This window comes from Manis javanica, chromosome 2 (assembly GCF_040802235.1).
Source record: "Manis javanica isolate MJ-LG chromosome 2, MJ_LKY, whole genome shotgun sequence".
NCBI classification, from domain to species: domain Eukaryota; kingdom Metazoa; phylum Chordata; class Mammalia; order Pholidota; family Manidae; genus Manis; species Manis javanica.
The window spans coordinates 32,599,736-32,627,428 of NC_133157.1; the positions used below are offsets into that span (position 1 = coordinate 32,599,736).

At 43.8% G+C, this 27,693-nt stretch overlaps 1 protein-coding gene across 4 annotated transcripts in view; it reads right to left on the reverse strand.

Moving 5' to 3' along the window:
• CCDC180 (coiled-coil domain containing 180) overlaps positions 1-27,693 on the reverse strand; it is a 67,583-nt gene that overhangs the window by 6,048 nt on the left and 33,842 nt on the right. For 2 of the 4 annotated variants that reach the window (XM_073227299.1, XM_073227303.1), the window contains 16 exons: positions 25,703-25,878; positions 24,053-24,233; positions 22,975-23,121; positions 22,182-22,326; positions 21,901-22,017; positions 17,463-17,561; positions 15,321-15,440; positions 13,648-13,817; positions 13,295-13,350; positions 13,100-13,187; positions 11,301-11,378; positions 6,164-6,230; positions 5,277-5,418; positions 2,222-2,382; positions 1,509-1,646; positions 891-1,002 (listed from right to left, as the gene is read on the reverse strand). In XM_073227299.1, coding sequence (XP_073083400.1) covers positions 891-1,002; positions 1,509-1,646; positions 2,222-2,382; positions 5,277-5,418; positions 6,164-6,230; positions 11,301-11,378; positions 13,100-13,187; positions 13,295-13,350; positions 13,648-13,817; positions 15,321-15,440; positions 17,463-17,561; positions 21,901-22,017; positions 22,182-22,326; positions 22,975-23,121; positions 24,053-24,233; positions 25,703-25,878 — 1,997 coding nt within the window. Of the gene's footprint in view, positions 1-890; positions 1,003-1,508; positions 1,647-2,221; positions 2,383-5,276; positions 5,419-6,163; positions 6,231-11,300; positions 11,379-13,099; positions 13,188-13,294; positions 13,351-13,647; positions 13,818-15,320; positions 15,441-17,462; positions 17,562-21,900; positions 22,018-22,181; positions 22,327-22,974; positions 23,122-24,052; positions 24,234-25,702; positions 25,879-27,693 lie in introns of those variants that run through there. The other 2 variants (XM_073227301.1, XR_012127242.1) reach the window with 2 other exon arrangements.

The window sequence follows — 27,693 nt, forward strand, 5'->3', positions numbered from 1 at the left end:
AAAGGTATTCAGAATTTTGGCAGGTACTGACAGAGGGTTCTTCAGGAGAGTGGGAGCAACTTCTCCAAGGGTCTCTATGATCCTGGGGCTTCCTGACAGTCTCTCCAGGGCTGGTTGTCACTAAATGTAAAAACCTTACAAGGCTGTTAGTAAAAATGATACCTTAACAGTGTCCATTTATCAAATGCTTAGCTCATTTTTCACAGTGAGGTCAAGCACCTTTTACATTTACTGGCCATATGAATTGCTTCTCTTTTAAACTGCATGTGTTTGTCTTTTATTTCTTACAAATTTGACCCACTAGAATTCTTTGTACCACAGGGATATTACGCTTGTCTCTGACACCCATAGGTTCTTAGGAATATTTTTCCAATTTGTGGTTTGTCTTTCCATCTTTCACCAGTTCTCCTTGTTTTTGTTGTGGCCCCAGAGAAGTGCCAGCTGTTTCCTTTGTGGCTTCTAGCTCTCATCTCATACTTAGGAAAGATGTCTCTGTGCCAGGGTTATACGTGAGGGGAGGCAGGCCCCTCCCACAGAGGCTGAATGTACCTGACCACAGGTACAGAGAGCAGTGGCAGTGGCAGGGGGGCCACTGCTAGAGGATGTGAAGTGGGATATAGGCACTGTTTCCACTCCAAAGCCCCAAACATGATGTTGACCTTTTTACAGCTTAGGGTTTCATTTTTTACATATAATATTAGACCTATTTTTGGGATTTGCTCTTTTAATTTAGAAAAGGTTACTTAATGAAAACAAACAAAAACTCATCAGTCCCCTCAAGGGAGAATCTGTTTTCATTCTGGTGGAGATGGGGGAAAGCAGACCCCTAGAGCCATCACCCTGAGCCTCACCAGACCCCTTGGGGCCAGGGCATAAGCAGTGCCACTTACTTGCGATCTGGACATCATCAATGGTGACCACTTCGTCCAGCTGCAGCAGGAACTTCTCAGTGAAGGCGGCCAAGCTGGCTATGAAAAACTGGCCAGATTTCCTGCTGAAATCCTGGAGGAAACACAGGTAGCCTAGTGCTATAGGGAGAGGAACTTTCCTCCAAAGGCCGACAGAGGGAGGGTTTGTAGAGCCCATGGATGAGACAAGCCCAAAGTCATTTATCAACTGTGTCCCAGTTAACTGGCATCTGGTCCCAAGCCAGGAGGCTTCTCCCAAGAGGTAACTGGGCTTGAAGATAGAAAATGATTCAGAAATGACCATGGGACCCATAGACAATTCACCCAAGAGGAAATAAAATCATATGTGGATCTTGATTTTAAAAGTTCTTGGTAAATTTGTAATTAATTTTAATTTAGAAATTTCAAAAATGCAAGTTAAAACAGCCAATAACAAACATATCTACCTATAAAACTTGCCCACTTTCATACCCCTCTTTGTCCAGGTTGCCAACAAGAGGCTTTGCCCACTGCTGTTGGAAGGCTGTCTGTTGGGGTAATTTCTCTGGAGGGCAGTGTGGGCCTTGGCACCTGGACTTGGGAGTCAGTGGCACCACTGACCTCTAGTTTATCCCTGATCGCCTTAATCAAGGTGTCCAGATCTTCCTGCCTTTTCTCTTCCACTTGACATAAAGACTCCATTTCTTGAAAATGCGCAGGATGTCCGAGATTTGGACGGAGCTTCTGGGCATTTTCATCCTTCAATCAAGCAACCCAAAAATCAGTAGGAATTTTGACCCAGTTTTAAGGTCAGAACCAAAAGTCACTGGCCTATGTCCTCTGTCAATAATGACCAAGGCCAGATTGATATGTGATCTGACCTGGGTGTGTGAAGGGCTATGGATGGGCAGAGGTGTGGTGGAGAAGGCAGGATAGGGGCATGGATGAAGCTGACACTGAGGGATGGAGAGAGAGCTGAGCACCTGGCACAGCACAATCAGGGATTTAGTCCAACAAAATCAACAATATCCTTGAACCACAGCTCCACGCACCAGGTAGACAATTATTGTTGAGCTCAATGACCCTGGCCCCACAGAAACCAGCAGACCCACCTATTAAATCCAACAGAGTTTACTGAATATCTTCCATGAAGAAGCTGCTGGCTCAACTCTCGTTTCTCCCATGCCTCATATCCCCCAGCCCGCATCCAATAGTGTCAAGCCTGGCCCATCTCCTTCCCTGGGACTCAGTTCTGCCTGTGCCCTGCCCCCATTTCTGAACTCCCAGGCCCCTGGTCCTGGAGAGGAAGGGCTCGTCCTGGGAACCCCCCTCACCTTCCTTTTCTCCAGCTCCTTCTGACAATCCCAGAACTGTCCCCGGATCTCTTCAGTAGTGGCACAAAGTATTTTCCAGTGGTGCTCCTTGAAATTCTCCATCACCAGCCAGCACACCTGGGGCAGCAGCTCCTCAAATCTCCTCATTTGGGCCCGTAATTCTGCAGGAACCAGGGGAGAGGACAGAGCACAGCCAAGTTGCTCTGTCTCTCCAACATTGGCCAAAAGCAGTTTCCCAAAGAAAAAGACTTGGTCTACAATGTGGTGATAGCTATTTTATCAAAAGAGATCCTGTGGTTCAAAAATCATTATAGAAAATACTGGATTAAATAAGTTCATAGGACTGATCTCCTATACTCTACCGGACTTTTCAGCTCATTTAAAAAGAATTGTGTCTTTCAGCAGTTCTGTCTCATTTGTCACCTCTTCAAATATCGCTTTGACTCTAGTCTCCTCTCTCTCTCAGGGCCTCTAAATCACTGTATCTCTTCACCTCTCTCATATTTTCATCACTTTATTTTTCTGTGTTGCATTTTCAATATTTTCTCTGGTCATAGAGCCATTCATAATTTTAAAATTATAAGTATTTGTTTTCCAATATGGAAGTTCTATTTGGTTCTCTTTCATATCTACTTGGCTATTTTAATAATCTCTTGTGCCTTAATCATGTTTCCAATATCCTCTTTTATTTTGTGCTAATAAATATATTACTTGATATTCTGTGTTTGGCATGCTCACTATCCGAGGCCTTCCCTGGTCTGCTGCTGCTGCCTCTTGCTCAAGGTGCCTTTGTTCCTTGTTTGTATGTTTTGTTTGCTTTTTACTGTGAGCTCCTACTCTGGGCATTTTATTTATGAGACTCCTTGGAGGGCTGAATGAAGGTGGGTTTTTCTAGAGAAAATTTGTAGTGTCTCTACTGAACAAGCAGACACTACTAAACAAGGTCATTTTAAGGGTTAGAAAGACCACAGCAGGCCTTTGATGGGCCCTCAGGTTCCTTGCCTTAGAAGCAGGAATAATTAGGGCTTACAACTGGATAAAACATATCTGGCTGTGGACAAAGACACATGTTAAGGTCATTTTTAGTGTCTCTACTAAACAAGGTCATTTTAAGGGTTAGAATGACCCATAAAGTACCAGCTAAAGGTCTTTTGGATGAGTCACAAAAACAAAGTTGAATTCAAGTTTATTTAAATGGGACTTCAGGTTTAAAAACCACATACAGGCTGGCTTACAGTTATGGATTCTCACTGGATTTTTCTTCTTTATCCAGTAGCATCATGTTTAATTAGACAGTTCCCATCGCTGGTAGGGAGCTGGGGGGTGCTTGGTTTCTCTCTCATTCTCCTTACTGGCAAGTGGAGCCCTGTGGAGTCCTGGTTTTATGTGGCTTGTGTCCTTTCAGACTTTCTACCTTGAGTGTAGGACTTTGTCTGGGTCTGGGACTTTGTGTCCTATTCCCAGAGCCCTGGAGATCATGAAAACAGATGCTCAAATTCACCTGGAAGTCAGCAAAGCCCCCTAGGGCAATAGTCAGAGTTACTGCTCAATTAATCTCTCAGAGTCCCTATTTTCGCTTAATTTGGGAGCCTTGTGTGTTTTTTACTTTATAGCTAGCTCATCAATGCATTTGAAAGGGTTCACCACAAAAACATTACAGCCAGCATTTTCACATGTTTTCAGTGGGAGGGTTGGTGGGGATACTGGATTCCCAAACTGTGGGAAATGGAAGTCTCCATTTAATGTGAACTGGGAATTTTCCAGAGAGGAACATAATCTGCAGCATTTCCCAAACCCATTTGACCCTGAAAACTTTCTTTTGAGGAAGATCTTATAGGATGAGATCCCACATGGGGAAATCCTGAGCTAGAGAAACCAAATGTTGTCCATGGTTTCAATTCCAGTCATCCCACAAGCACACTGAAGAGAGCCACCACTGATTATTTTTCCCTGTATGTGGCAGGTCTATGCAAGGTGCTTAATCCTCCAAAAAGCCTTGCATGGTGGACATTGTTTCCACTTTACAGACAAGGCAACTGAGGCTCACAGAGCTGAGCTGACTTGGTCAAGGTCCTGTAGCTGGGGGCTGACAGTGCTGGGTCTTGACCCTGGGTCTGGCCATCCCCTACTCCTCTCCCTCTTCTACCCCACCTGCCCCTCCCCAACACAGCAGGCCTGTGATGGGCCCTCAGGTTCCTTGCCTTAGAAGCAGGAATAATTAGGTCTTACAACTGTATAAAACATACTTGGCTGTGGACAAAGACACAGAGGAACACAGAGAAATGGACAATGGTGGGGTGGGGGTGGGGCAATGGGCATTTTCCACAGCTTCTTAAATGTCATTATAATAAATATAAGTGGCAAGATGTATTCTACCTGCCTGTTTTCCTGTCCCTATTCTCCTGGATTCTGTGTCTACCAGGTCTATCAGAACCCAGCACAGGCCAGGTATACAGCAGGCACTTACCAAATATCTGTGGAAGGATTCTTCAAATGATTAAACAGAGTTACCATATGACCTAACAATTCCACTCCTATTTATACCCCCAAGAGAAATGAACATATGTCCAAAGACATGTACAAGAATCTTTGTAACAGAATTATTGATGATAGACAAAATGTGGCAACAACAAAATGTTCATCAGTGAATGAAAAGATAAACAAAATGTGGCTCATGCATGCCGTGGAATATGATTCAGCCACAGAGAAGCAGGAAGTGCTGACACGCACTACAACATGGATAAACCTTTGAAAACCTTATGCAAAATGAAAGAAGCCAAGCATAAAGGACCACATACTACATGATTCCAGTCATATGAAAGCACAGAATAGGAAAATCTAGAGAGACAGAAAGTAGATTTGTGGTTGCTTAGTTACATCTGATAGAAGTTTTCATCTAATTCTAAGATGTGGGCTTTTTACCAGGGAGCTTCTCTGCCTCTCCAGTGGCCTGCAGGTCAGGAGGTATCATCCAGGCCAGACGACCAGGCCTAGCTCCATCATTGGATGTGGGCCACACCTGCAGCCCACCTGCCCACCTGCTGCCCGCACCCACCTATGAGGCAGGAGTTGTGGTACTCATCTGTCTGGCTCTGGTACTCCAGGATCTTCTGGCCAATATTCTCCGCGCACTGGTCAAAGGTTTCATACATGCAGTCAGGCCTGGTGACTGAGCGCTTCTCTTTGCGGTAGAACTCCTGCAAGGGAAGGTCGACAGTGTGTGGAAGGGGACCTTCACCATGCGACCTCCTCCGACTTGCTTGATGTCACCTGTTCGGGGATGCTTTACCTAGCCATCTGCCCTTTTCACTACTGTCAGTATCCTAGGCTACACAAGGTGCAAGTGAATGGCAAAACTCTACTTACCCTTCAAGACCCAAATAGAATCTCATTTCAATGACTGGGCTTCTGTGAAGCTCCAAGCTGGGTACCAGGCTGCAGGCCACAAACATGGAGGACTCAGCACACCTGCTCTGAAGGACTCACAGCCCAGTAGAAGGCAGGCAGGAACATGCACAAACCCCCGTGTGTGGTGTGCTGGGAGCCCCTGCTGGAGGCCCTGCAGCTGCCTGTACCACAGCCCCACCCAGCTCCTTTGCTGCCCCCACATCTGTTGCCCTCCTACTGGGCGCTGACCTCTCCAGGACAAAGACAGGGCTTGTTTCTCCCGTCACAGCACATATGTCATACAGTTTGAGTCCAAGGTATCTTTGGTGGTTAATAAATCAATAAATGAATGAATGAGGTTTAATTTCTAGGATGAAGAATACTGCACAAGTGGACAGAAGCTGGGTAGCTATAGTCACGAGGGCTGGAATCCCCTTTTCTCAGTTTCACCCACAAGGCCATTATCAGCAGAATGCAGAAAGTAGAGGCAGCTGGGGATGTGCGGCCAGCAGCTGGCAGAGGGGCACAGACAGGTCTGTGGGTAGCAATCTTTACCTCCACGACAGTCAGCAGATGGTCATTGCTCTCCCAGAGGAGGGTCCGGATAATGCCTTTAAAATTCCTGCAACACACATGAAACAGATCCCTGGGGAGCTCTGTCAAATCACACCAAATGATGTGACAAAACCAAACAGACAGACCATTCCAAGTACTCAGTAGCCCAGCCAGAATTGGAGTTGGACAGTCCATGTGAAGCCTAAGCACATTCCACCTACTATTTCTATTTGTCTAGTTTAATGCCAGTTGTATGTGACAAGCTGGGTTTGGCCTCTTCTCAGCACCTCTATTCTCTTGGCCTCATCACTCATTATAATTACTCATTCCTGCCTCAGAACCTTTGCACATACCAGTTTCTCTCCAGAGAACACTACTTTCTTCTTGGTCACAGTTGCTCTATTTCTTCCTCAGATACTGGCTCAGTGGCAGTTTTTTACCACCTCATTCTAATGCTCTCACAGGTCACAGAGGCCCTCAGCCCTGTAGCACTCCCCACAAGGGGGTTTTGAACTGATTGTGTGACTGGCTGATTAACCTCCATCTTCCCCGACAGATGGTAAAGTCCACCAGGAAACAGACTGAATGTGTCTGTTTTGCTCACCATGGAATGTCCAGTCCCAGTGGGTACCTGTACCCATCAGTGCCTCACCACTGATGGAAGAAGAAATATTTCTCATAAATATTAGTCAGATGAGTAGGACTTCCGTCGGGCTAAACATGCCCCTTCTCCTACCTTTGGCCTTTTGGCTGACTGTGAGCACTGAGGCTTTATTAAACAACTTTGCACAGATCCAGTGGATACCAATGTTCAGTTAGGCCAACCATCTCAACAGCAAGAGTAAAGTAAGGGGCAGATGCAATAGAACTGCACACAGCTACAGGACACTTGATTTTATACAATTTCTGTGAAGTGATATAAAGACTGTTGTATACACATGACTGGCCAAGTTCTTAAACACATACACACACACACACACACACACACACACACACACACATGTCATTTGATCTTTCATTTTTAAATTCATTCATCATAATGAAAATTAGAAATATTCTGAAAAGCAAGAAGGAAAAATAAATGCCAATATTTTATTGTATTGCCTTCTCCTGAATTTAAAATTGGTTTGGGAATTAGGTTCATGCGCATTTTATATTCTGCTCACTTGTGAGTGTTCTCCCACCTTACAGTATCTTTCTCAAGGGCTGTGTAACACTGAGTATGTAAGCACCATGGTTTGTGTACAATCCCCTATTTTTGAACCTTCAGGTTTTTTTCCCATTTTTAATTGGGATAAAAAGTATTGCATGGTGTATCTTTGGGCACGCTTTTTCTTTTTTTTGATAGGATTTAGATTTCTTGGGGGAGATGCCTGAAGAGTTGCACAAAAGGTATAATTTTATGACTTTCACTATACCTGCCCAGCTGCTTTCTGGAAAGATAATTTACTGTTGACCTTAACAGAAACTCTGTCCTTGACCAAATGTTTATATGGACTGGCTCCTTTGTGTATTTCATAATACCTTCCCAAAGAATATTCCATTGTGTGATTCATGCTACTGGCATGATTTTACTAAGGATAATTTGGAACCTCAGTGGCTTCTTTGGGAAACTTAAGATCCCCCCAGACTGGCTCATCTAAGACCTCTTCCTTCGCATCACCTCTGCTCCTCCTTCCTCCCTCCCTTCAGTCTCCTTGATCTTTCCTTCAGTTTCCCTGTACCTTTTGCTATGATTCCCTTCAAAGCCATACCTCTTTCCCTTCCCACTTGAGTCCTCAGCCCCCTACAGTCACTTAGCTCTAGGCCTCCTGTCCCTCTCTGGGCTCTCACAGGACTGAGGAACTCCTGAAAGCAAATAGCTGAGGCTGAAAAGGAAAAAGGGCTAATTGGCAACAGGCTGGATGTTTTATCCACTCATATGAACCCCAGACTTCAAAAGTTCTTTTTGAGTATATGTATTTTGTGGCAATACAGTTATTTACATGAGCTCAGCAGGAATCTGTCCTTGTAATAGGGCATAACTGGAACACTTGATAATCAAGGCTTTAACTAGAATGTCATATGGAGAATGATGGGTAGAATCAGATATGGCTAAACAGTTTGAAGGAACTAAAGTTGACTTTATGGAGCCAATGCTTGAAGCCTCCTTGGGAAAACCAGCCTGGTACTTGACTTACAGGCTGCCCAGACTTATAGGTGAGTAAGGAAGGCCACTTCCTGGCAGGCCCAGGGACCTTAGGATATTATGGGGACTTCAAGAAGAAAGGGTTTCACCCAAATCTATTGCACTGCAGGTAAAATCTGGCTTGGCTTCCTAGCCTCAAGAGGCTTTAAAATGTCTAATTTGTGATTCTTTATGAAAAGTTCCAGCAATACAAAGGTCTGTGTGGTCAATTTCTATTCTTGCTGTGCTTACATAAATAATCAGGCCAAATCTAATCAGAGCAGTCTTATTTTGTGAACAAAAAACAAAAAGAAGGGGTGATAAAAATTTTATTTTTAAATAGCAAACCTTATGGGCTAGTAGATTCTAGTCCTTTTCATTGTCTGAGATTTTGTTAGCTACTATAAACTGGGCTGGATCTTGCCATCTTGCACATTTTTTTCAGTCCTTGCCAAATTCTCAGTTCTTCTAGTTTCCTTCAATATCTGGCTACAACTCTTCAAACTAACATTTCCAGTTTTTCTCCCACCTTCCTGACTTGATGCCACTGAGAAATAAAACTTGATTCCCTGGACACCTATTGAGACTTTAGGTTGTTTTGTAGCTGATTTTGTCCCCAGGATCTAAAGAAGCCCTGCAAGCTGAATCTGGACAATGGCAACCTAATCCCAGAGCTGCTCTGGTGTGGGCTGCTCAGGATGCTTCAGGCCAGCAGCTACAAGTCTTGTCTGGCTGCCCTACTACCAAGTCTCAACAGATAATTCAGCTGGTCCTTAATGAATAAAAGGTAACAAATGAGAAATACACTTGTACTGTTCAAAGCAAAGAAGAATGTCTCTTTTTCCCTTAAATAAAAGGAGGGACTAACAGAAACACTCTCTTTGACTAAACTTTATAGGCTCTTCCCAGTCCACTTTTTGACTAGGCCTTATCCTTGGGCACTATCTTTGGCCCATTTTAGCAAGAATTCTATTAAGTCAGTTTAGAGGCAATCCCCCACTTTTGATATCTGATCACCTTTAATATCTGGTCAACCCAGCCTGCTGCAGCAAGAATCCTGTTAAGTAGGTTTAGCAAGAATCCCACTACCCTTGAATGTTCAATCCACTGACCCCTTCACTCTGTATGTTGGCTGTAAATCCCCACTTGTCTTTACTGTATTTAGAGTTAAGCTTGATTTCTTGTATTCTCAGCCGAGCCATTACAGTGTTCCCACATAAAATCTTCCTTACTGTTTTAACGAGTGTCAGAATAACTTTTTCATCTCCACCTTCCCTTGATAACTGGGAACTCCTACTATAACTTATGTATTGGTTACTCTTAGGCAAACGACGAACGAAGTCGTTCCCCTTTCATTTCTTTGTATTCTAGTGAGAGTGTTTTCTGCGCATGTTTGTTCCTAATTTTATTTTCTCCTTTGGGCGCGGTCTCTTCGGATTCCCCCCTTCCCCTACTGAGTTTTCAAGGTTTCCTAAGCAATTTGCTGGGAGGCAAGGAGAGAGCCAATTTTTAAAGGGCTTTTCCTTTGTTGGCCTTATTTACCACTATTGTTCTTGGCTGGTTATCATCTAACTTTTTACTGCATTTTAACTCAGAGGAGTTTACAATTTTATTTGACAGAATTTTTCCCGTCTTTTCCCTTGTGGTTTCATCAAGTGCTGGTTGGTGTGACAGTCCTGTCTTACTCAAAGGAGGCCTGTGGGTGACTCACTGACTCCTCTCCACAGATCTAAGAGAAGGGTGCTTTTCTACCTGCTGTGCAAAGGGGAAGATTAAGCTTGGGGAGAAGTCACTTAGCCAGAGTGTCAATGTGGGGGTAAAAACATGATCAGGCTGATTCTGTTTCCTGAGCAATTAACCACTGTACTTTCTCAGGAAAGTATCTCCCCTTTCGGAGACTTAGTAAATGCTCAATTTATTTATTTATTTTTGTTTAGCATATGATTTTTTTAATCACTAAAAAACTGTGGTGCATCCATACCATGGATTACTATTCAGTCATGCAAAGGGATGAACTACTGACACACGTGACCACTTGAGTGGCTCTCAAGAGCATATGTTGAAGGCAAAAAGCCATGCTGAGAAAGACATATAGTAGATGAGACAATTTACATGATACTCTTGAAGTGACAAAATTATAGAGATGGAAAACAGATCAGTGGTTGCTCAGGGTTAGGGACAGGTATAGAGGGAGCAGGAGCAGCTCTACAGGGGTAGCCAGAGAGGGATCTTGGTAGTGAGGGAGCAGTTCTGTTCCGTGATTGTGGTGATGGTTATGTGAATATACACATGTGATAAAGTGAGAGAACTATACAAAACTGATATAGAGTCATGTTTCAATGATGTGGAATGTCTTTTGGTGTGTGGGACACAGGAGCATCTAGCTGCTGACTTGGATGCAACTGCCCAGCCACCTGATATGAAAGCCACCTTTCTTTGCAGGGTCCACAAAACCCCACTGGTGGGGCACAAGGACTGAAGAGTAGGGGCACTGTAATGGTGAGTTCCCTGACGAAGGGGAGGAGGGCAATCCATTGAAGATCTTGACTTTCTTTGAGTGCTTTTGGTTTTCTGAAGCTGAAATTATGTTTGTTCACTTAAAATTAGATTTGCTTAATATTAAGTGGAATAGATGTTGTTTTGATCACTGAAATTAAAACAAAAGATGAATGGGATAGGAACAGCATTAAAAATATTACAAACAAACCACAAACTTCAAAGAGGTATGCTGCCCTGCTTCCACAAAATGCTTAGCTTGGAAAATGAGGAGTTCTGGTGAAAATGTCTAAAAAAATTTAGGAGAAATGGGCTGAAAAAAACTGACCTGGACCCTCACCTGCCCCCTCACTGACCTCTTCTGCTCTGCCATAATCTCCCTTCTTATTTTCCCCTCAGCTGGATCAGATTTAGCTGCCCTCTGATGGAGACAAGAAGTTAAAACGGAGTTAAAGGAAAGGGTGTGTCACTTACTCAGAAGGAGGAGGTGGCCTTTCCCCGAGCACCTGGTACTTTCTGTCCATTCGGTTGGGCTTGGAGTACCACGTGATGCTGTGGGACAAAGTGGGCCAGTGCTCTGGAGGCTGGGACGGACACAGGCAGCCCTGAGCCTGCAGGAGCCCCAAGTGGGTGGGTAGCCGGAGGTGCTGTGCCTGCCCATGGGGCAACCTGACTCCCCTGTCTGGGGCTGAATCCTTCAAGGTGCCTCCCTGCTCCTCAACAGCCCCGGAGACAACCTTATTGTGGGGGTAAAGACCTTACCAGGAAAACCAACCCAAGGTTGCTGAGAGGGAACAAGAGGCAGAGGTGCTGAGGCCCAGAAATCTGTATCCTTTTTCCCCTGTGGTGAGCACCCAAAGAAAAATAGATTGAGCCACTTGCAGAATTTTGAGCTTCTCAACTGAAAATATAATAGGTCCAGTTAAACTTGAATTTCATATATGCAACAAGTAATTTTTACTATAAGTATGTCCCATGCAGTATTTAGGACATACTTGTACTAAAAATATTATGTGCTGTTTACCTGAAATTAAAATTTAGCTGGGCATCCTGAATTTTTATCTGGCAGCCCTGGCAACATGGACTTTATTCTGTAAGTGCTGGTAGATTAAATATACAAATGGACCCACACACAAATACAAAACTCTGACCCATAACCTATAGCAACCTGCCCAGGAAACCAACTCCTTGTTTACAATAAACAATGCAGGAAGCCAATCTGCTATAAGTCGGACTTGTAGGAAGCCAGATTGTCATCTCTAGTGACAATTCAGAATATGAAATAATAACTCCCATAACAATCAGCTCCAAATGGTCTGGACTTGATTAATAACTGAGAACTTCCCTAAATTCTGTCCCTGCTTCCAACTCAGGACCAACCAGAGAAAGCCAAATAGGCACCCTTAAACACTCACAGTGACTGCCCCACTGCCAGCCTGCCTGCCTCCAGTTTCCCTAGGCCAACAGTCGCCAAACAGGGTATATCTGAAGCCTTTTTCTCCACTATACAGCTTCCTCACTCTTTGGCCTGCCTTTGAGTCTGCTAAAACACAAATGGTGGTGGCTGACTTCTTTGCCATAGCAAGCTCCAAATAAATATCCTTTGCTTTGATCATTTGACCTTTGTTTATTTCTACATTGAGATAGCATAAATGTTCAAAAGACCTGGAACTATGCAAAGCAGAAATTTCCTCATGGCCACATCCTCGAAACCAGGAATTAACAAGGACTCACAGAGAGCTCAGGAAGTCAGCTCAGCCATGTAGCTTCTGCTATCCACCCTCCATAAAATTGGTGTTAAAGGTCAGCCTGCATCCATGCTCATTGAGCCATAAGTCTAATGACCCCGGTGGGGCACAGTGGACAGAGCACATAGCCAGGACACCAGAGCCCAGGATTTCACCTGTGGTTCTGTGATATCATCCAAGGAAAGCCATCTCCAGTGTCCCTCTTCCTGACCAGGCCAATGTATGTAGGGAGGTAGCAGGGCTTGGATCCCCTGGCAGTCACCATGGAAAGCCAGTGAATGCCCAGACAGGTTCTCAGGGTGGGAGACCTCTTTGAGCTGTGTCACTCGGCAGGAATGAGCAAACCTGACTAAAGCCAGCATCAGAGCCGTTCCCTCACTGGTTCCCTTGGGGTCTCTGAGCTAAGCACAGCTGGTACATTCTAAGGACAGTCTAGAAGAGCAAGAGGGTGGTCTCTGGCCTCCATATTGAGGGACAGGATAGGGGGCTGGGAAGGGGAGATCCCAAGCACCCCAGAAACACTACCTCCGTGCCGAGGTGGCACTGGCACTGGACCAAGCCTTTTTCATGGAATGTTCCACTTGTTTCTGATGTCGCTTGAAGCCTTTGGTTGCTGAGCACCCAGGGTGAGAGCAGAGGATCCAAGGTGAGTGGGGACAGGTGGCACCACCTCCTTCCCCCCGCCAGTGCTCTGAGCCCCACAGGCCTGTATGCCTCTACCTGTCTGGGACCGATCTTTGTCACGATTCTGGGTTGAGAATTTTGAGTTGGGAAATCTGAAACCAAAGGAAAGGGCATGAGCTTCTCCCCAGTGACCATGAGGATGGGTCAGGTCAGGCAGTGGGCACCATCCCAGTTAGCTCACAATACTGTGTGAGTTTTTCCTATCATGAGCTCCATTTCAGAGGAGGAAACTGAGGCTCTGAGAAGAGAAGCCTCTTATGCAAGGTCACAGGCCATGAGGGGTGGGCTTACATGGAAATCCAGGATTTGGGACCCCAAAAACAGCCCCTGAAGTCTTAGGGCTGTCAGCCATGGTGGCAGGACCCCATTGCGCCCCCAGGGCTGCTCACTGCAGAATCTTCTTGACCACCTCCACAGCTGGGTCTTCAATCATGGACTTCCCCGTGCGGCTAGGCTGGATGAAGGACTCAGGGGTGACCAGGTCTACTTTAGCTTCCTCTTCAAGGGCTTCTGAAGACTCCAGGATGTTACTCTCCACCTCCACATCATTCAAAATGTCCTGCAGGCCCAAGAGAAGGGCCAAGTGTGTGGGTCTGCCCTAAGTGCCAGGGAGGCAGGCAGCCTGGGCTCACCTCCTTGCTGCAGTGCTATGGCTGGAGGCCAGCTGCCTGTTTCTTTGAGCCTTTATTTTTCCTTCTAAAAATGGTAATGGTCATATCTCCTTTGGAGAGTCATTCATTCATTCATTCATTCATTCATTCAGACATTCAAAAACATTTCCTGAAGGACTGCTTTTTGCAAGGCTCTGCCTGGTCCTGGGACACAGGGTGAAGAGGCCACATATCACCCTTGTCCTCATAGAGCTTACAATCTAGTCAGAGAAACAGACACTCAGTATCCACTTCTTGGGAGCCTGTGCTATGAAGGGAAACTTCCAGAGTCTTTTAAGACTGAGGGTCATGGACCTGTAAGGATGGCCCATAGATGTGCTAGGTGTTTTTGACCAAATGGATGAATGAACGAATGGGTGCGTAGGTGAGAGAGTGGCCAACTCCCTGCGAGCTGGACCTTAGAGAAGGGTAGGAGTGGTGGCCCACGATAAGTGCTTTTTGGGCTGTTCTGTCTGATTCTGAGTCTTGTCTCAGCATGGATTGACCGTAAGAGGGGAAGATTCCTGCTGGATTCCTGCACCCCATCTAGTTGGGTGTAGTGCTGGTGGAGTGACGGAAGCTAGTGTTGGCATCACAGGAAGAGCCTCCCCACAGAAGGAAGGGCTGGATCAAAACATGAGGGTCAGAGCCTGAAGGGTGGCCAGAGCAGAACTTGAGGGCTGTCCACTTATGCTACCATTGGTTCTATGATACATCCCCCTGGACATTGGTTGAATGCCTCTGATGTTCAAACGCAGGCTCTGCCTTCTTTGGGCACACAGTCTAGGGAGGCAGCTCCTAAAATCAAGACCTCTCTCTGTGAGAGAAGGCCTAGGGGGAAGTAACATCCTCAGGGTCAGAGAAATGAACAAGCCATAGAGGGCAGGCTTAGGAAGCTGTTGTGTAGGTTCCTTTAAAGGAAGCTTTAAAGGATTTTACCTTGAGGGCAGGAGAGAGACATGGTCAGACTGGCCTTTCCAATGTTAAGTCTGGCTGCAGCTCAGGGAATGGATCAGGAAGGGAAGTAAGGGGATAAGGGCAGCCAGTGGGTAGGAGATGGGGTGGGAGTGGGGGTTGGACAAGGCAGAGGGGTGAGGGGTGGTGAGAAGCCAGGGGTGCTCATGGGAAGAGGCTGAGATGTGAGGCTGGCCTGGGAGCTGGTGGGTGGAGTGAGCCGACCGTCCTGATGGAGTTGGGGAAGTGGGGCCAGAAGGTGAGGGATGATGACCCCTCTGGGATTTGAACCCAGATCTGACTGCACAGCCTGTGGTCTTTCCAAGGCAGCCCAGTAGGCCTGAGGTCCAGCAGGGGCCTGGGAGTTCCCTCTTCCCTTAGGCTTTGCTAAGCCTATAGGTGAACTGGAAGCCTAGATCCAACAGCCCACCCACCCTTCCCCACCGTCTTCTCCTTACAGTAAAGACTGCTTGAGGCCCGGACACCATGTCCAGCCTGCAGCTGAGGTACTGAATCCTCTGTCTCAGTTTTTCTTTCCCAGTCTGGACAAGGCCAAGGAGGTCTTCTGTGGTCACTGTCTGTGAGAACACAGAGTAAGAAAGACATGGGAAGCAGGCTGCGGGAGGGCAGGCTGATTCCATCAGAACTGCAGGAGCAGGGGCTGGCTGATGGTGATGCCCAGGTCAGCCGGAGGCCCCCAGTTGCAGGGTGGGCTCTAGGGCAATGGGAAATGCTGGGCCAGCTCTCTTAGATGGTTGCACTGGGGCAGCAGATCCTTCACTGATGAGGCATCAGGAGCTCTATTCCTGGCTCTATGGGTTCATTTTGGTTGAATGATTTAACTGCCCATCTGTATTATAGTGACAGAATGTTCCCAGGGTCTCTCCGTGTAGAAGGACATGACCTCAGATGGCCGGGGTATGTAGGAGTGAACTGGCCACAGCCCTTCTGCAGGGCGAGCTGGCCGTCTTCAGGACAATATCAAATACACGCACCCCCTGGAGGAGCTGTCCCACAGACCTTGCCCAGAGGTCCACAGGGCAGCAACCCTAAGGACATTCCCCATCACCACACATCCCACATGTCACTTGGTGGTCCTCATATGTCGTGCTTTGAATGGTTCCTGACCTAGTGTAGATGACCCAGGCCAGGGGGTGCACTGGCCTCCTCTGTTTCCTTCATTTCCAATGAATGCTGAGTCCTGCCCACTCCCCTGATCACTCAGCTCTGGATTGGAAATGTCCCTGCTGGCACTTTGTCCAGGCTACTATCCTCTCTGTCTCAGCACCCTGTCCCACTCTTCCCTCCTTCCCTGTCTTCGGCACCCAACAACCAGAAGGCCCTCCTCACATGCAACACGGAGCACAAGGTACTGGCTGCACATTCCCTGGCCCCCACCATATTCACCATGTGTCCCAGGCACTGTTCTGTCTCCTGGCCCCTGCTCTTCATAAACATCCAACCAGTCTCCTCCCTCAACATAGGATTGCCTGTCCACCCAGGCCCATGCTCTGCGACCCGGCCAGGAGGCTGTGCAAGCCCCTGGTACCCAGCCCAACACCCTGACACCACCAGGAGAGGGCAGAGGGTTGGAGGGGAGCGGGGTTGGGAGGTGAGGAAATGGAGAGCAAATGCTTCTGCTCTGGACAGGTAGAGCTGTCCCTCAGGGGCCTGTTGAAGGGGTCGCTGCAGATAGCCTGGTTCCCCCTGCTTCCTAGGGGATGTGCAGAAACATCTGCCTGATGTTACAGGAGCTCTGCAGAAAATGAGAATAATACGAGGGGTGTGTATTCTCCATTCTGGGTTTTGTGGATGCTTGAACTTTTTTCAAGAAGTATGTATTACTGTGCAAGAAAAAACAACAAAGACAGAATAATAAACATCCCTTCAGCACTAAACAACAATAAAACCTCAACTCAGTGATGGAAATGGAAGTGAAAAGACAGAGCTTGGTAAGGAGGGTGGGTCCCACTCAAGAAACATCTGGCTAGGCCATCTGGTTCTCAAGTTGAGGTGTTAGGAAAAGATTCCTACTTGGGGAGGCCAGGGTGCATGAGGAATGGGGACAGAGATGAGTGCTACTACTGGGGAAGAGAGAGTGTGAGCATCCAGAGGCCTGCTGTGCTGATCAGGTGCCTGGCAGGCACTTAGAACTCCATTTCTCCCAAACTACTCCAATGCAGACTTTTCACTATTTATACACAGAAAACAAAGGAACTACTTTATGTGTGATGATCCAAACAAACAAATGAAAAATCAAACAAAAAATGGTTGTTCAAAGGGCAGAGTCCAGCTGTTATTCATTTAGGGCTGAGTTCCAATGACAGGGAGGGATGTTTGGTGACATCAGAGGGGGAGTGAGGTCAGACTCAAGCCCCCACACTCACTGGACTCTATATACCTCCTGGGAGGGGCTGGGGAGGTGGCTGGTTTCTCTTCTCTTCCTTAATTCCCCTGAATTAAACGGAGGTTAAGTAGGAAGGCTCAGAGGCCCCTCTAGTGCTGGAGAAGTCTTGAACACAGATTTGTTTACTTCCAGTTTATGATTGTACCATGATATGTCTTTATTATTCCTAGCATAGCACCTAATGAGCACTTACTTTTTTGTCTCCCTTTGAGTTTTGACACATTTCTACCTTGCTTTGAAGCTGTTCCAGAGAAGAATTTAATCCATCTGTTTGCAAATTGGACTTGGCTACCTAGAAAAAACAAGAGGTTCTGAGATTTATTTTTAGAAGCCTTATTTTAATCAGGATAATGTTCAGTGAAATGTACTATCTGAGAGATGGATTAAGTACTGGAAAAATGAAATCAGGAGGAAAAAGTGTAGTCTTATCAAAAACTAGATTAGTGCAAATTAAAAAGATTTTTTTACTATCACATAGATATGATTTAAAAATAAAATTGGCAATTCATAGTACTGGCTGAGGGTGTTAGGAGGAAACAGTCATCCCCTGCAGCAAGGGATGTCTCTATAAGCCACCTGGAAAGCAAAAAAAGCCTTAAAACTTTAATGTTTCAGCCCAGTAATTCTAGCTCTGGGAGATACCCTACAGACATAAGCAGAGTTTATTGTGCAAGCATATTTATTGCACATTGGCATCATAATAAGTGAAGGCCACCAAATATTCTTCCAAAAAGGAATGGTTAATAAAAAATGGCAGCACATTCAAGAGGGAAGTCATCAAAATGATGCTTTGGAAGAATTTTTAAGGACTATACAGATTAAAAATTGTATAAATATCAAAAAGCTAATTTTGTGCTTTGTGTATATATACAAACACATAAATATAACCCCCATCTTTCCATATACAGAAAAATGTTTAAAAATAAATATTTTTTCTGGCTTTATTGAGATATAAATGACATATAACATTATATAAGTTTAAGGTATACATCATGTTAATTTGATAATGCAAAATGATTACTACTATAGTGTTAACGAACATCTCCATCATGTCAAGTAATTACCATTTCTTTTTTGTGATGAGAACATTTAAGATCTACTCTCTTAACTTTCAAGCATATAGTAAAGTATTAACTATAATCACCGTGCTGCATATTAGATCCCTCAAACTTACTCATCTTATAATGAAGTTTTTACCCTTTAACCAACATCTCCCCATTTCCCACATCCCTCAGTCCCTGGTAACCACCATTCTACTCTTACTTCTAATGAGTTCCACATAAAAGTGATATCATACAGTATTTGTCTTTGTCTAACTTATGTCGTGAGCATAATGCCTTCAAGGTCCATCCATGTCATCACAAATGGCAGGATTTTCTTCTTTTTAATGACTGAATAATATTCCTGTGTGTGTGTGTGTGTGTGCGTGCACACACACATTTTCTTTATCCATTCATCTGTTGATGGACACTCAGGTTGTTTCCATGCCCTGGCAACTGTGAATCATACTGCAATGAACACAGAAGTACAGATATCTCTTTAAGATCATGTTTTCACTTCCTTTGGATAAATAACCGGAAGTGGGATTGCTGGATTATATGTTAGTTCTGTTTTTATTTTTTGAGGAACCTCTATCCTGTTTCCCATAATGGCTGCACCAATTTACATTCCCATTAACAGTGCACAAGGGTTCCTTTTTCCCACATCCTCGCCACTTGTTCTCTCTTGTCTTTTTGATAATAATCATTCTAACAGGTGTGAGGTGGTATCTCATTGTCATTTTGATTTGCATTTTTCTGATGATTACTGATGTTAAGCCCCTTTTCAATATGGTCTCTTGGCCATTTATATGTCTTCTTTGGAAAAATGTCTACTCAGTTCTCTGCCCATTTTGAAAATCAGATTGTTTGATTTTTTTGGCATTGAGTTATATGAGTTCTTTACATACTTTGGATATTAATCTTATATCAGATATATTATTTGCAAATATTTTCTCCTATTCCAAAGGTTACCCTTTTATTTTGTTGATTGTTTCTTTTGCTGTGCAGAAGCTTTTTAGTTTGATGTTTGCATTTGTTGCTTGTGCTTTTGGTGTCATAACCACAAAATCATTGTCAAGACCGAAGTCAAAGAGCTTTTCATCATCTCTACTTCTAGGAGTTTTATGGCTTCAGGTCTTTAATCCCTTTGGAATTTAGAACTTCAATCCATTTCAAGTTTATTTTTGTGAGGTATAAGATAGGGCTCCAATTTCATTTCTCTGCATGTGGTTATCCAATTTTCACAACTGGCTAGTTCTAACAGTTTTTTTGGTGAGTCTGCAGGCAAAGACAGTTTTACTACTTCCTTTTCTATTTGAGTTTTACTACTTCCTTTTCTATTGAGAGATATCCTTTCCTCATTGAGTATTCTTGGTTTCTTTGTAAAATATTAGTTGACTGTACATGCAAGGGTTTATTTCTGGGCTTTTGATTCTGTTCCATTGGTCTATGTGTCTATTTTTATGCCAGTACCATACTGTTTTGATCATTATAGTTTGAAATCAGGAACTTTCATGCCTCAAGATTTGCCCTTTCTCAGGATTTTTTGGCTATTTATGGTCTATTACACTCCCATGCAAATTTTAGGATGGATATTTTCTATTTCTGAGAAAAATGTCATTGGAATTTTCATAGGGATTGCATTATCTATAGATGGCTTTGGGTAGTATGGACTTTTTAATAATATTAATTCTTCCAATCAATGAACATGGGACATCTTTCCATTTGTTTGTATCTTCTTTAGTTTCTTTCATCAAATTATTATAGTTTTCAGTGTATAGATTTTCTTACCTTCTTGGTTAAGTTTATTCCTAATATCTTACTGTTTTCTTTGCTATTGTGAATGTAATTATTTTCTTTATTTCTTTTTCAGATATTTCATTGTTAGTATATAGAAATGCAACTTGATGATAATTTTGTATCCTGTAATTTTACTGAACATCACTGGCTAGTTCTAACAGTTTTTTTGGTGAGTCTGCAGGCAAAGACAGTTTTACTACTTCCTTTTCTATTTGGATGCCTTTTATTTCTTTTTCTTGCCCACTTGCTCTGGCTAGGACTTCCAGTACTACACTAAGTAGGTGTGGTGAGAGCGGGCACCTTGTCTTGTTCCTTATCTTAAAGGAAACACTTCCAGCCTTTCACTGTTGAGTATGATGTTAGCTATAGGCTTGTCACAAGTGGCCTATATTATATTGAGGTATGTTCCTCCTTTACCTAAGTTTTGAACATATTTGTCATGAAAAGATGTACATTTTTTCAAATGCTTTTTCTGCATCTACTGAGATGATCAAATGATTGTCATTTTTCATTCTATTGATGTGGTGTATCACACTGATCAATTTGCTTATGTAGGGTCATTCTTGCATCTCAGGGATAAATTCTACTTGATCAGGGTGAATGAGCATTTTAAAGTGCTGTTGAATTTTGTTTATTAATATTTTGTTGAGAATTTTGTGTTTACATTCACTAGGGATATTGGTCTGTAGTTTTTCTTTTCTTGAAGTGTCCTAATCTGGTTTTTATATCAGGATAATAATGTTGATTTTTAGTTATATTGCTTTGAGTAATATGAGTTTGGGAATGTTTTCTCCTCTTCTTTTTTTGGAAGAGTTTGAAAAAGATTGGCATTAAGTTTTCTTTAAATGTTCAGTAGAATCCACCCATGGAACTTGAAACAGTTTATTTTGATTAACTATGTTAGTCCTCAGAAAACCGTGTTAAGCAAGTACTATTTTAACACCCATTTTAGAGAAACTGAAACAGAGAATAAATGTTTTAGGCAAGAACACAGAGCTCTTAAATTTGTTCTGGGCTTTTCTTTGTTGAAAGGTTTTGGTTACTGACTCAATCTCCTGATTTATCTTTAGTCTGTTCAGATTTCTTATTTCTTCATGATTAAGTTGTGATAGGTATGTTTCTAGGAATTTATCCATTTCTTCTAGATTTTCCAATTTGTCAGCATATAACTGGTCTCTTATGACCCTTGCATTTCTGTGGTATTAGTTGCAATGTCTTCCCTTTCATTTCTGATTTTATTTGAGTCTTGTCTTTTTTTCTTAGTCTAGCTAAAGGTTTGTCAATTTTGTGTGTCTTCAAAAAACCACCTCTTAGCTTTGTTGATCTTTTCTATAGTTTCTCTGGTTTCCCTTTCATTCATTTCTTATCTGATCTTCATTATTTCCTCATTCTGCTAGCCTTGGGTTTAGTTTGTTCTTTTTCTAGTTCCTTGAGGTGTACAGTGAGGTTGTTACTTTGAGATTTTTGAATTGTGTTCACATTTTGGCTCCACCAGAAGAGCTCTATGTTCTTGCCTAAGTCGTGTAATTATTCTCTACCTCAGTTTCTGTATCTCTAAAATGGGTGTTAAAACAGTACTTGCCTCATACAGTTTTTCTGAGGACTAATATAGTTAATCAAAATAAACTAGTTAGTAGGATACATGGTACATAATACCTCAGTGAATTTTAGAGGCTCTGTCTGGAGTGCAAGTCCCACGAGGCAGAGAGCACAGGAGTATTCCCAGCCCTGGACAGTGCCTGGCATGCAGGTGTGATAAACATCCACAGATAAAGAATGCATCTGTCCTACCTCAGACTTTATTTTCACTTGCAGATGTGTCAGCAACCGCTGGATTTTCTCTATGAAAATAAGGTCCACAGACAGGTTATGGAATTTACTTTCAAATTTGTTGATAATGTCATTGGCCTGTAAAGAAATATATAAAGTAAAGGAGGGGGCCTTGATTTGGAACTTTGAAAGCAGAGAGGGGCAGGCTTGATTAATGCTTGGAAAGGGGCCTTGACCAGCCCATCAGGCAATTTTTAAGGTGAACACTTTGTAATTGGTGTCCTGGGAGCCTGGCCACCTACCTGGTCCAGGTACTCACGCTCCATCTTCTCCATGTTAATCATTGTTAAACTCTCAACAGACTCTATCCGGGCAGCTTCCTTCTTCAGTTGGTGACACAGTGAGTCAATTTCTTCAGGAGAAAAGTTGCCTCCCTCTGAAAACAATCTGAAAATGATTTGGGAGAAAAAAAAGCCACTGATGAGACATGAAGCTTTCCACCCATTCCAAATACTGTGGTTGATAAGACTTTAGATTAAAAGTACAAGATCACAGAAAAATGAATGCAGATAGTTTAAGACTAGAAGCAGGGAAACAACCCAAATCTCCACAAAGGCATGAATGGCGAAACAAAATATCGTATACACATACAGTGGAATAGTATTGAGCCTTAAGAAGGAATGAATTCTCATATAGAATTGAAGATATACTAAGTGAAATAAGCTAGATACACAAAAGGACAAATATTGTATGATTTCACTTATAGCGGGTACCTAGAGCAGTCAAATTTATAGAGATTTGAGAAATAGAATGGTGGTTGCCAGGAACTCCCCAGGGGAGAGGAGAATGGAAGATAGTGTTTGATGGGTTCAGAGTTTCAGTTTGTGAAGATGAAAAAGTTTTGTAGATGGATGGTGGTAATGGTAGCACAACAATGTGAAAGTAATTAATGCCACTGAACTGTGCACTTAAAAATGTTTAAAGTGGACAATTTCATGTTGTATATATTTTATCACAATAAAAATATGAAGAGGGACACAAGACCACCTCTCAATAGAGAAAGAGCCTGCAGAAGCTCTGGATACTGGCTCCCACCTGCAGTGCTTGACAAATTCAATATTGGTGTAGCGAAGCTTGCCCAGGCTCTCCTCCAAATATTGGCGAAAACTGCGCAGGGAAACCTGGGTGACATCGATGTAGCTAAGCAGCTCCTGGTGCAGTGTGCTGCTGAGAGTGACCAACCTGGGGACATGGGAGGGCAGAGAGGTGACCTGGGACTGGAAAGGCAGCCAGGGAGGCTTCCTGAGCTCCACCACTGTGCTCAGCTGTGAGGCCACCAGAACCAGAGCCCATCTTCTCTGGGAAGGAGAGGAGGTATTAGAAGAAAGTTCGGAACACCAGTGTGTGCAGGACATAGTGTGGGACTCTCAGTGTACTCCTCTCTGGCCCCTGCCACCAAATTGGTAAAAGAATCCTTACGTGCTAGTGACCTTCACCTTCCCTCCAGCATGCTCTCCTTTTAGCTCCCAGCAGTGTGGCTCCTGAGCCCCAGTGCTCTCCCAAAAGAGCACCCTGCTCTTTCCACTTTACCCTCAAACCCACCCTAATCAGCTTCCTTTTAGGTACCTGACCACTGCACAGACATCTGTGAGGGCTTCTTACCCGTTACCTGACTGAGGCCTCCCTGAGCATGCAAGAGCCTCCATCTCAAATTCCTGAATGGCCTCCGTGGAACCCCTTTCTCTACCCTGAGCACACCCCCACCTCCAGCTGGGCCAGTGTGCCTTCCTGATGGGAGAATTCTGCTCCTTCCCCACCTTCCTCCATCCCAAGCAAGGGAACCTCCTCTCGGAAGCTCTTCCTGTCTCCCCCTGACAGAAGTGGTCTTCCTCACTGTACACATTTTGGGGCAGGTTGTTTGCATCCCCACACTCTGACCATGTGCACCCTTTTCTCTCTCTGGCTGCTCACCCATCTCTAGCCCCAAGTCCCCACCAAGAGAGTTCACACAGTTGGACTCCTACTTGTGTGAAGAGGTGAACTGAAAAGACAAGCTTGCTGAGGGGCCTGGAAAGCCCAACTCTTTTATCCACCAGGGAGGGGCCCTCCTTTGAGAACAGCCGCCTGGCCGGGATTTTAATGAGGGCAGGACAGTGACTATCAGGGCTCTTACTTTTGGCTCCTGGTGGCGTTCAACAACATGTGCTCCATGTCATGAATCTTTTGGTGGAAGTTTTTGCTCCTTGTGTTTTGCTCCTCTTGGAACTGGCAGAACATCAGCTTCTCCTTCCTCAATGCCTCAGAAACCCCAGCACAGTGGCTATCCAGCCGCTTTTGATGAAACAGAAGCTCAGCTGAAAAAGGATGAGGTGAGCTGAGGCACTCCCGGGATCCCAAGTTACCTCAGGCCATTCCTTTCCTGGAGAGTGATGGCTGCAGAGCAGTGACCATGCAGGGCAAGGTCCTTCGTCCTGTCCCTGCTTCCCCTGCCAGGCCTTGGCCTAGGAATGGCACAGACCTCAGAGGGGCCAATCTCAGACTACCCTATGGTCTCCAGCCAGAGAGGAGGCTCTGGGCTGTGAGCAGGGAGGTCCTTGCTGGTGGGGAATGCAGCAGAAGGGAACAATGCCTGGGAGATGGAGCAGCCTAGGGGAGCAATCCGAGCGCAAGTGGAATCTGGGAGGGTATTGGGGAGGGTGGAGATCTAGGTGAGAGGGTATAGGAGAAACAACCAGCACAAAGCCAGGCAGTAAGGCTTTGCGCCTTTATTATCAGTGGCTCCTCATTTCCAGTGAGCTGGAATTCTGAAGGTGGACAATGAATTCTACAGGGGAGTAAAAAGAACCAGGATTTGGCTTCAAGAGCTCCATCATAGTCTTTTAGAGCTAGCAGATAGGCACAGATTACCCCATTGGCCTCCCTACTGCCTGGAATGGTGAAAACTGCTGTCATTCCTGCTCTGCCAGAAATGAATGGGATGACTCCACCCTTGATTTCCACATTGTTCATTGGGGCCAAGAAGCCAGGGAAGGGGAAGGAAACCAGCTTTCAGGGAGCATCTTTATTCATATTTGTATCTAATACATACATTTTCCAAATGAAGATAATGAGGCTCCAACGCCACACAGGTTTCCCAAGGCCACAAGCACTGGACCTCCAGGCTAGGTTGTCTGATTCCACAACTCTCACTGCTCCAGGCAATAGGAGGTTGGGTGAAATCCTTTGGGGCTTCTCTACGAGCTCTAAAGTCTTTGATGGAGCTTGAGGTATGACATGATTGAAAACCCAGAGATGTCATTGAAGGATCCAACTAAAAGTGTGCCCCCTTTAATGGAGCCCTCTGCCAAAGAGAGAAATGGCATCTCTTTTATAACCTGAAATTAATGACTGCCAACTTTGGAGTCTGTGGCTTGTATCAGGTGCTCACGACTTCTCACTGTAGTATTTCAAGGAGTTAATTACCATCGCCAATATCCCGTTCTGCAGATGAGGGAAGGATCAGAAGTTTGGTAATTCACCAAGAGTCACACAGCTAGAGAGGCTGAGTCTGATAACTCTGATTCTTGAGCTACAGACTTGTCTCTAGAGCATCTACTGTGCAGGTGTGTATTTGACAGGTGTGTGAGAAGATCTGGGTTCCATACAGCTAAAAAGGGCAATATTCTTTATTTCGGTATCTAATGCCCTCTTTTTAAAAAATAATTTAAAAAAATCTCAAATGAGGATTCAGAGTGCAAACTAGGGCAGCTAGTGAATGTGGAGCTCCGGTGGCACAGACACCATGGGTCTGGGGCAAGGCAGCCTTCCCAGACAAGGTCTGTACCTGCTCTGACATTATGGATGTCCTTTTCAATGTGCTCAGCTCTCAGGTGGTGCAGGTGCAGACGCAGCTCCAGTTCTGAATCCAGCTCATCAATCTTGGTGGCCAAGATGACCCGGGCATTGAGAGCACACTGGTCAAACCACTTCTCTAGATGCTCAAAAAAGCCAGCTCGAACTCTGAGGGATAAACCAGTGAGTCAGCCCTGCCAGCAATCATGACCAGGGAGAGATCTTTCCATATCGATACATAAAGTGTTTCCCTCTTTCATTCTTTCTTCCTTATTTTATTTAACAACTATATTGTACTTACTTGTCTGGGTGAACCATCATTCATTTAGCCAGACCCCTATTGAAGGACTTGGGTGATTTCCAACTGTTTCTTCTTAAAAAGAAGGCTGCAATGAATAACCCTGTACATATGTCAAGTATAGAAGCATTTTACAGGATAAATTCCCTGAACTGGAATTGTTAAACCAAAGTCTAAAATATATGTGTGGTTATTGAAGTATGGCCAAATTGCTTCTATCACAAGGCAACTTGAACTCCCATCAGCAATGAATAATGGTTTCTATTTCTCCATAGTTTCAGACTGCATTGTCAAACTTCTGAATTTGACAATTTTGTCATGTTATGACTAAGACTGAGCATATTTTCATGTGTTCAATAGTACTTAATTAATTTTTCTGCCTACTATCCATTAATATCTATAACCCATTTCTCTATTGCATAGCTGCTTTTTTTCTTATCAATCTATATAGGAGCTCCTTTTACAGCATGAGCTCCTTTGACTGTAATGTGTGTTGCAAATATTTTTCCCACTTTACCACTTCTTCCTTTTTAAAATTTGTTGTGTTAAGATGTTGGTTGTCCCCAAATTTATCTATAGATTCAAAGCAATAAAAATTTTAAAAGCTCAGCAAATGTCTTCTTACGGGGACAGATAAACTGATTTCAAGTTTATATAGAAATACAAATGGTCAAGTATGGTTGGTCAAGATAATCTTGAAGAAGTCCAAGATTGGAGGACTTACACTACCAGATATGAAGACTTGGTATAAAGCAACAGTAATCAAGCAGGGTGAGGTGGTGATGCGAGGACAGACACATAGAGAAATAAGAGGCACACGGAGCAGTGGGAAGAGAGGAGTCTTCTCAAATGGCTTGGGCCAGCTGGTTATCCACATGGGAAATAAAAGAATCTGAATCCTATCTTACTCATAAATAAAAATCAATTCCAGGTGGATTTTACACCTAAATGGGGAAATTTAGAGCAATAATATTTATATTAATGACATAGGAGGATATTTTCATAACCTTGGAATAAGCAAAGATTTCTTAGGTAAGACAAAGTATACTAATCCTAATGAAAAAAATCATAAGTAGGACCTTATCAAATAAGAATTTCTGTTCGTCAAAAGGTACCTTTAAGAGTTAAAAAGGCAAGCACAGAGAAGGGATGAATATTTGCTAGGTATGTACCTGACAAAAACCTCATATCGAGCATAGGAAACTAACTTGCATAAATTAAAAAGATTTAAAAACCCCACAAGAAAGAAGCAGGCAAAAGATTTGACTAGCCATTTCACAAAAAGAAAGCCAAATGCCAATAATTATATGTAAAGATGTACAACATCATTACACAGCAGGAAAATTAAAACCACAATGAAATACCACTACAGATACACCAGAATGGCTAAAATAAAAACCACTGACAATACCAAAGTTGGTGAGGATGTGGAGCAACTGGAACTCTCCCACACTGTTGTAAGCTATTAAAACAAAATCTCTTATGAAAACTCTTTGGTAGTATCTCCTCAAGATGGACACATATAAAAACTCTACATCCTAACATTCCATTGGTAGTTATATATCTAACAAAGATGTATACATATGTTCACCAAAAGCCTTATACAAAATGTTCAGAGCAACATTGTTGGTATATCTCCAAATGGGAAACAATCCAAATGTGCATCAATAGGAAAATGGATAAGT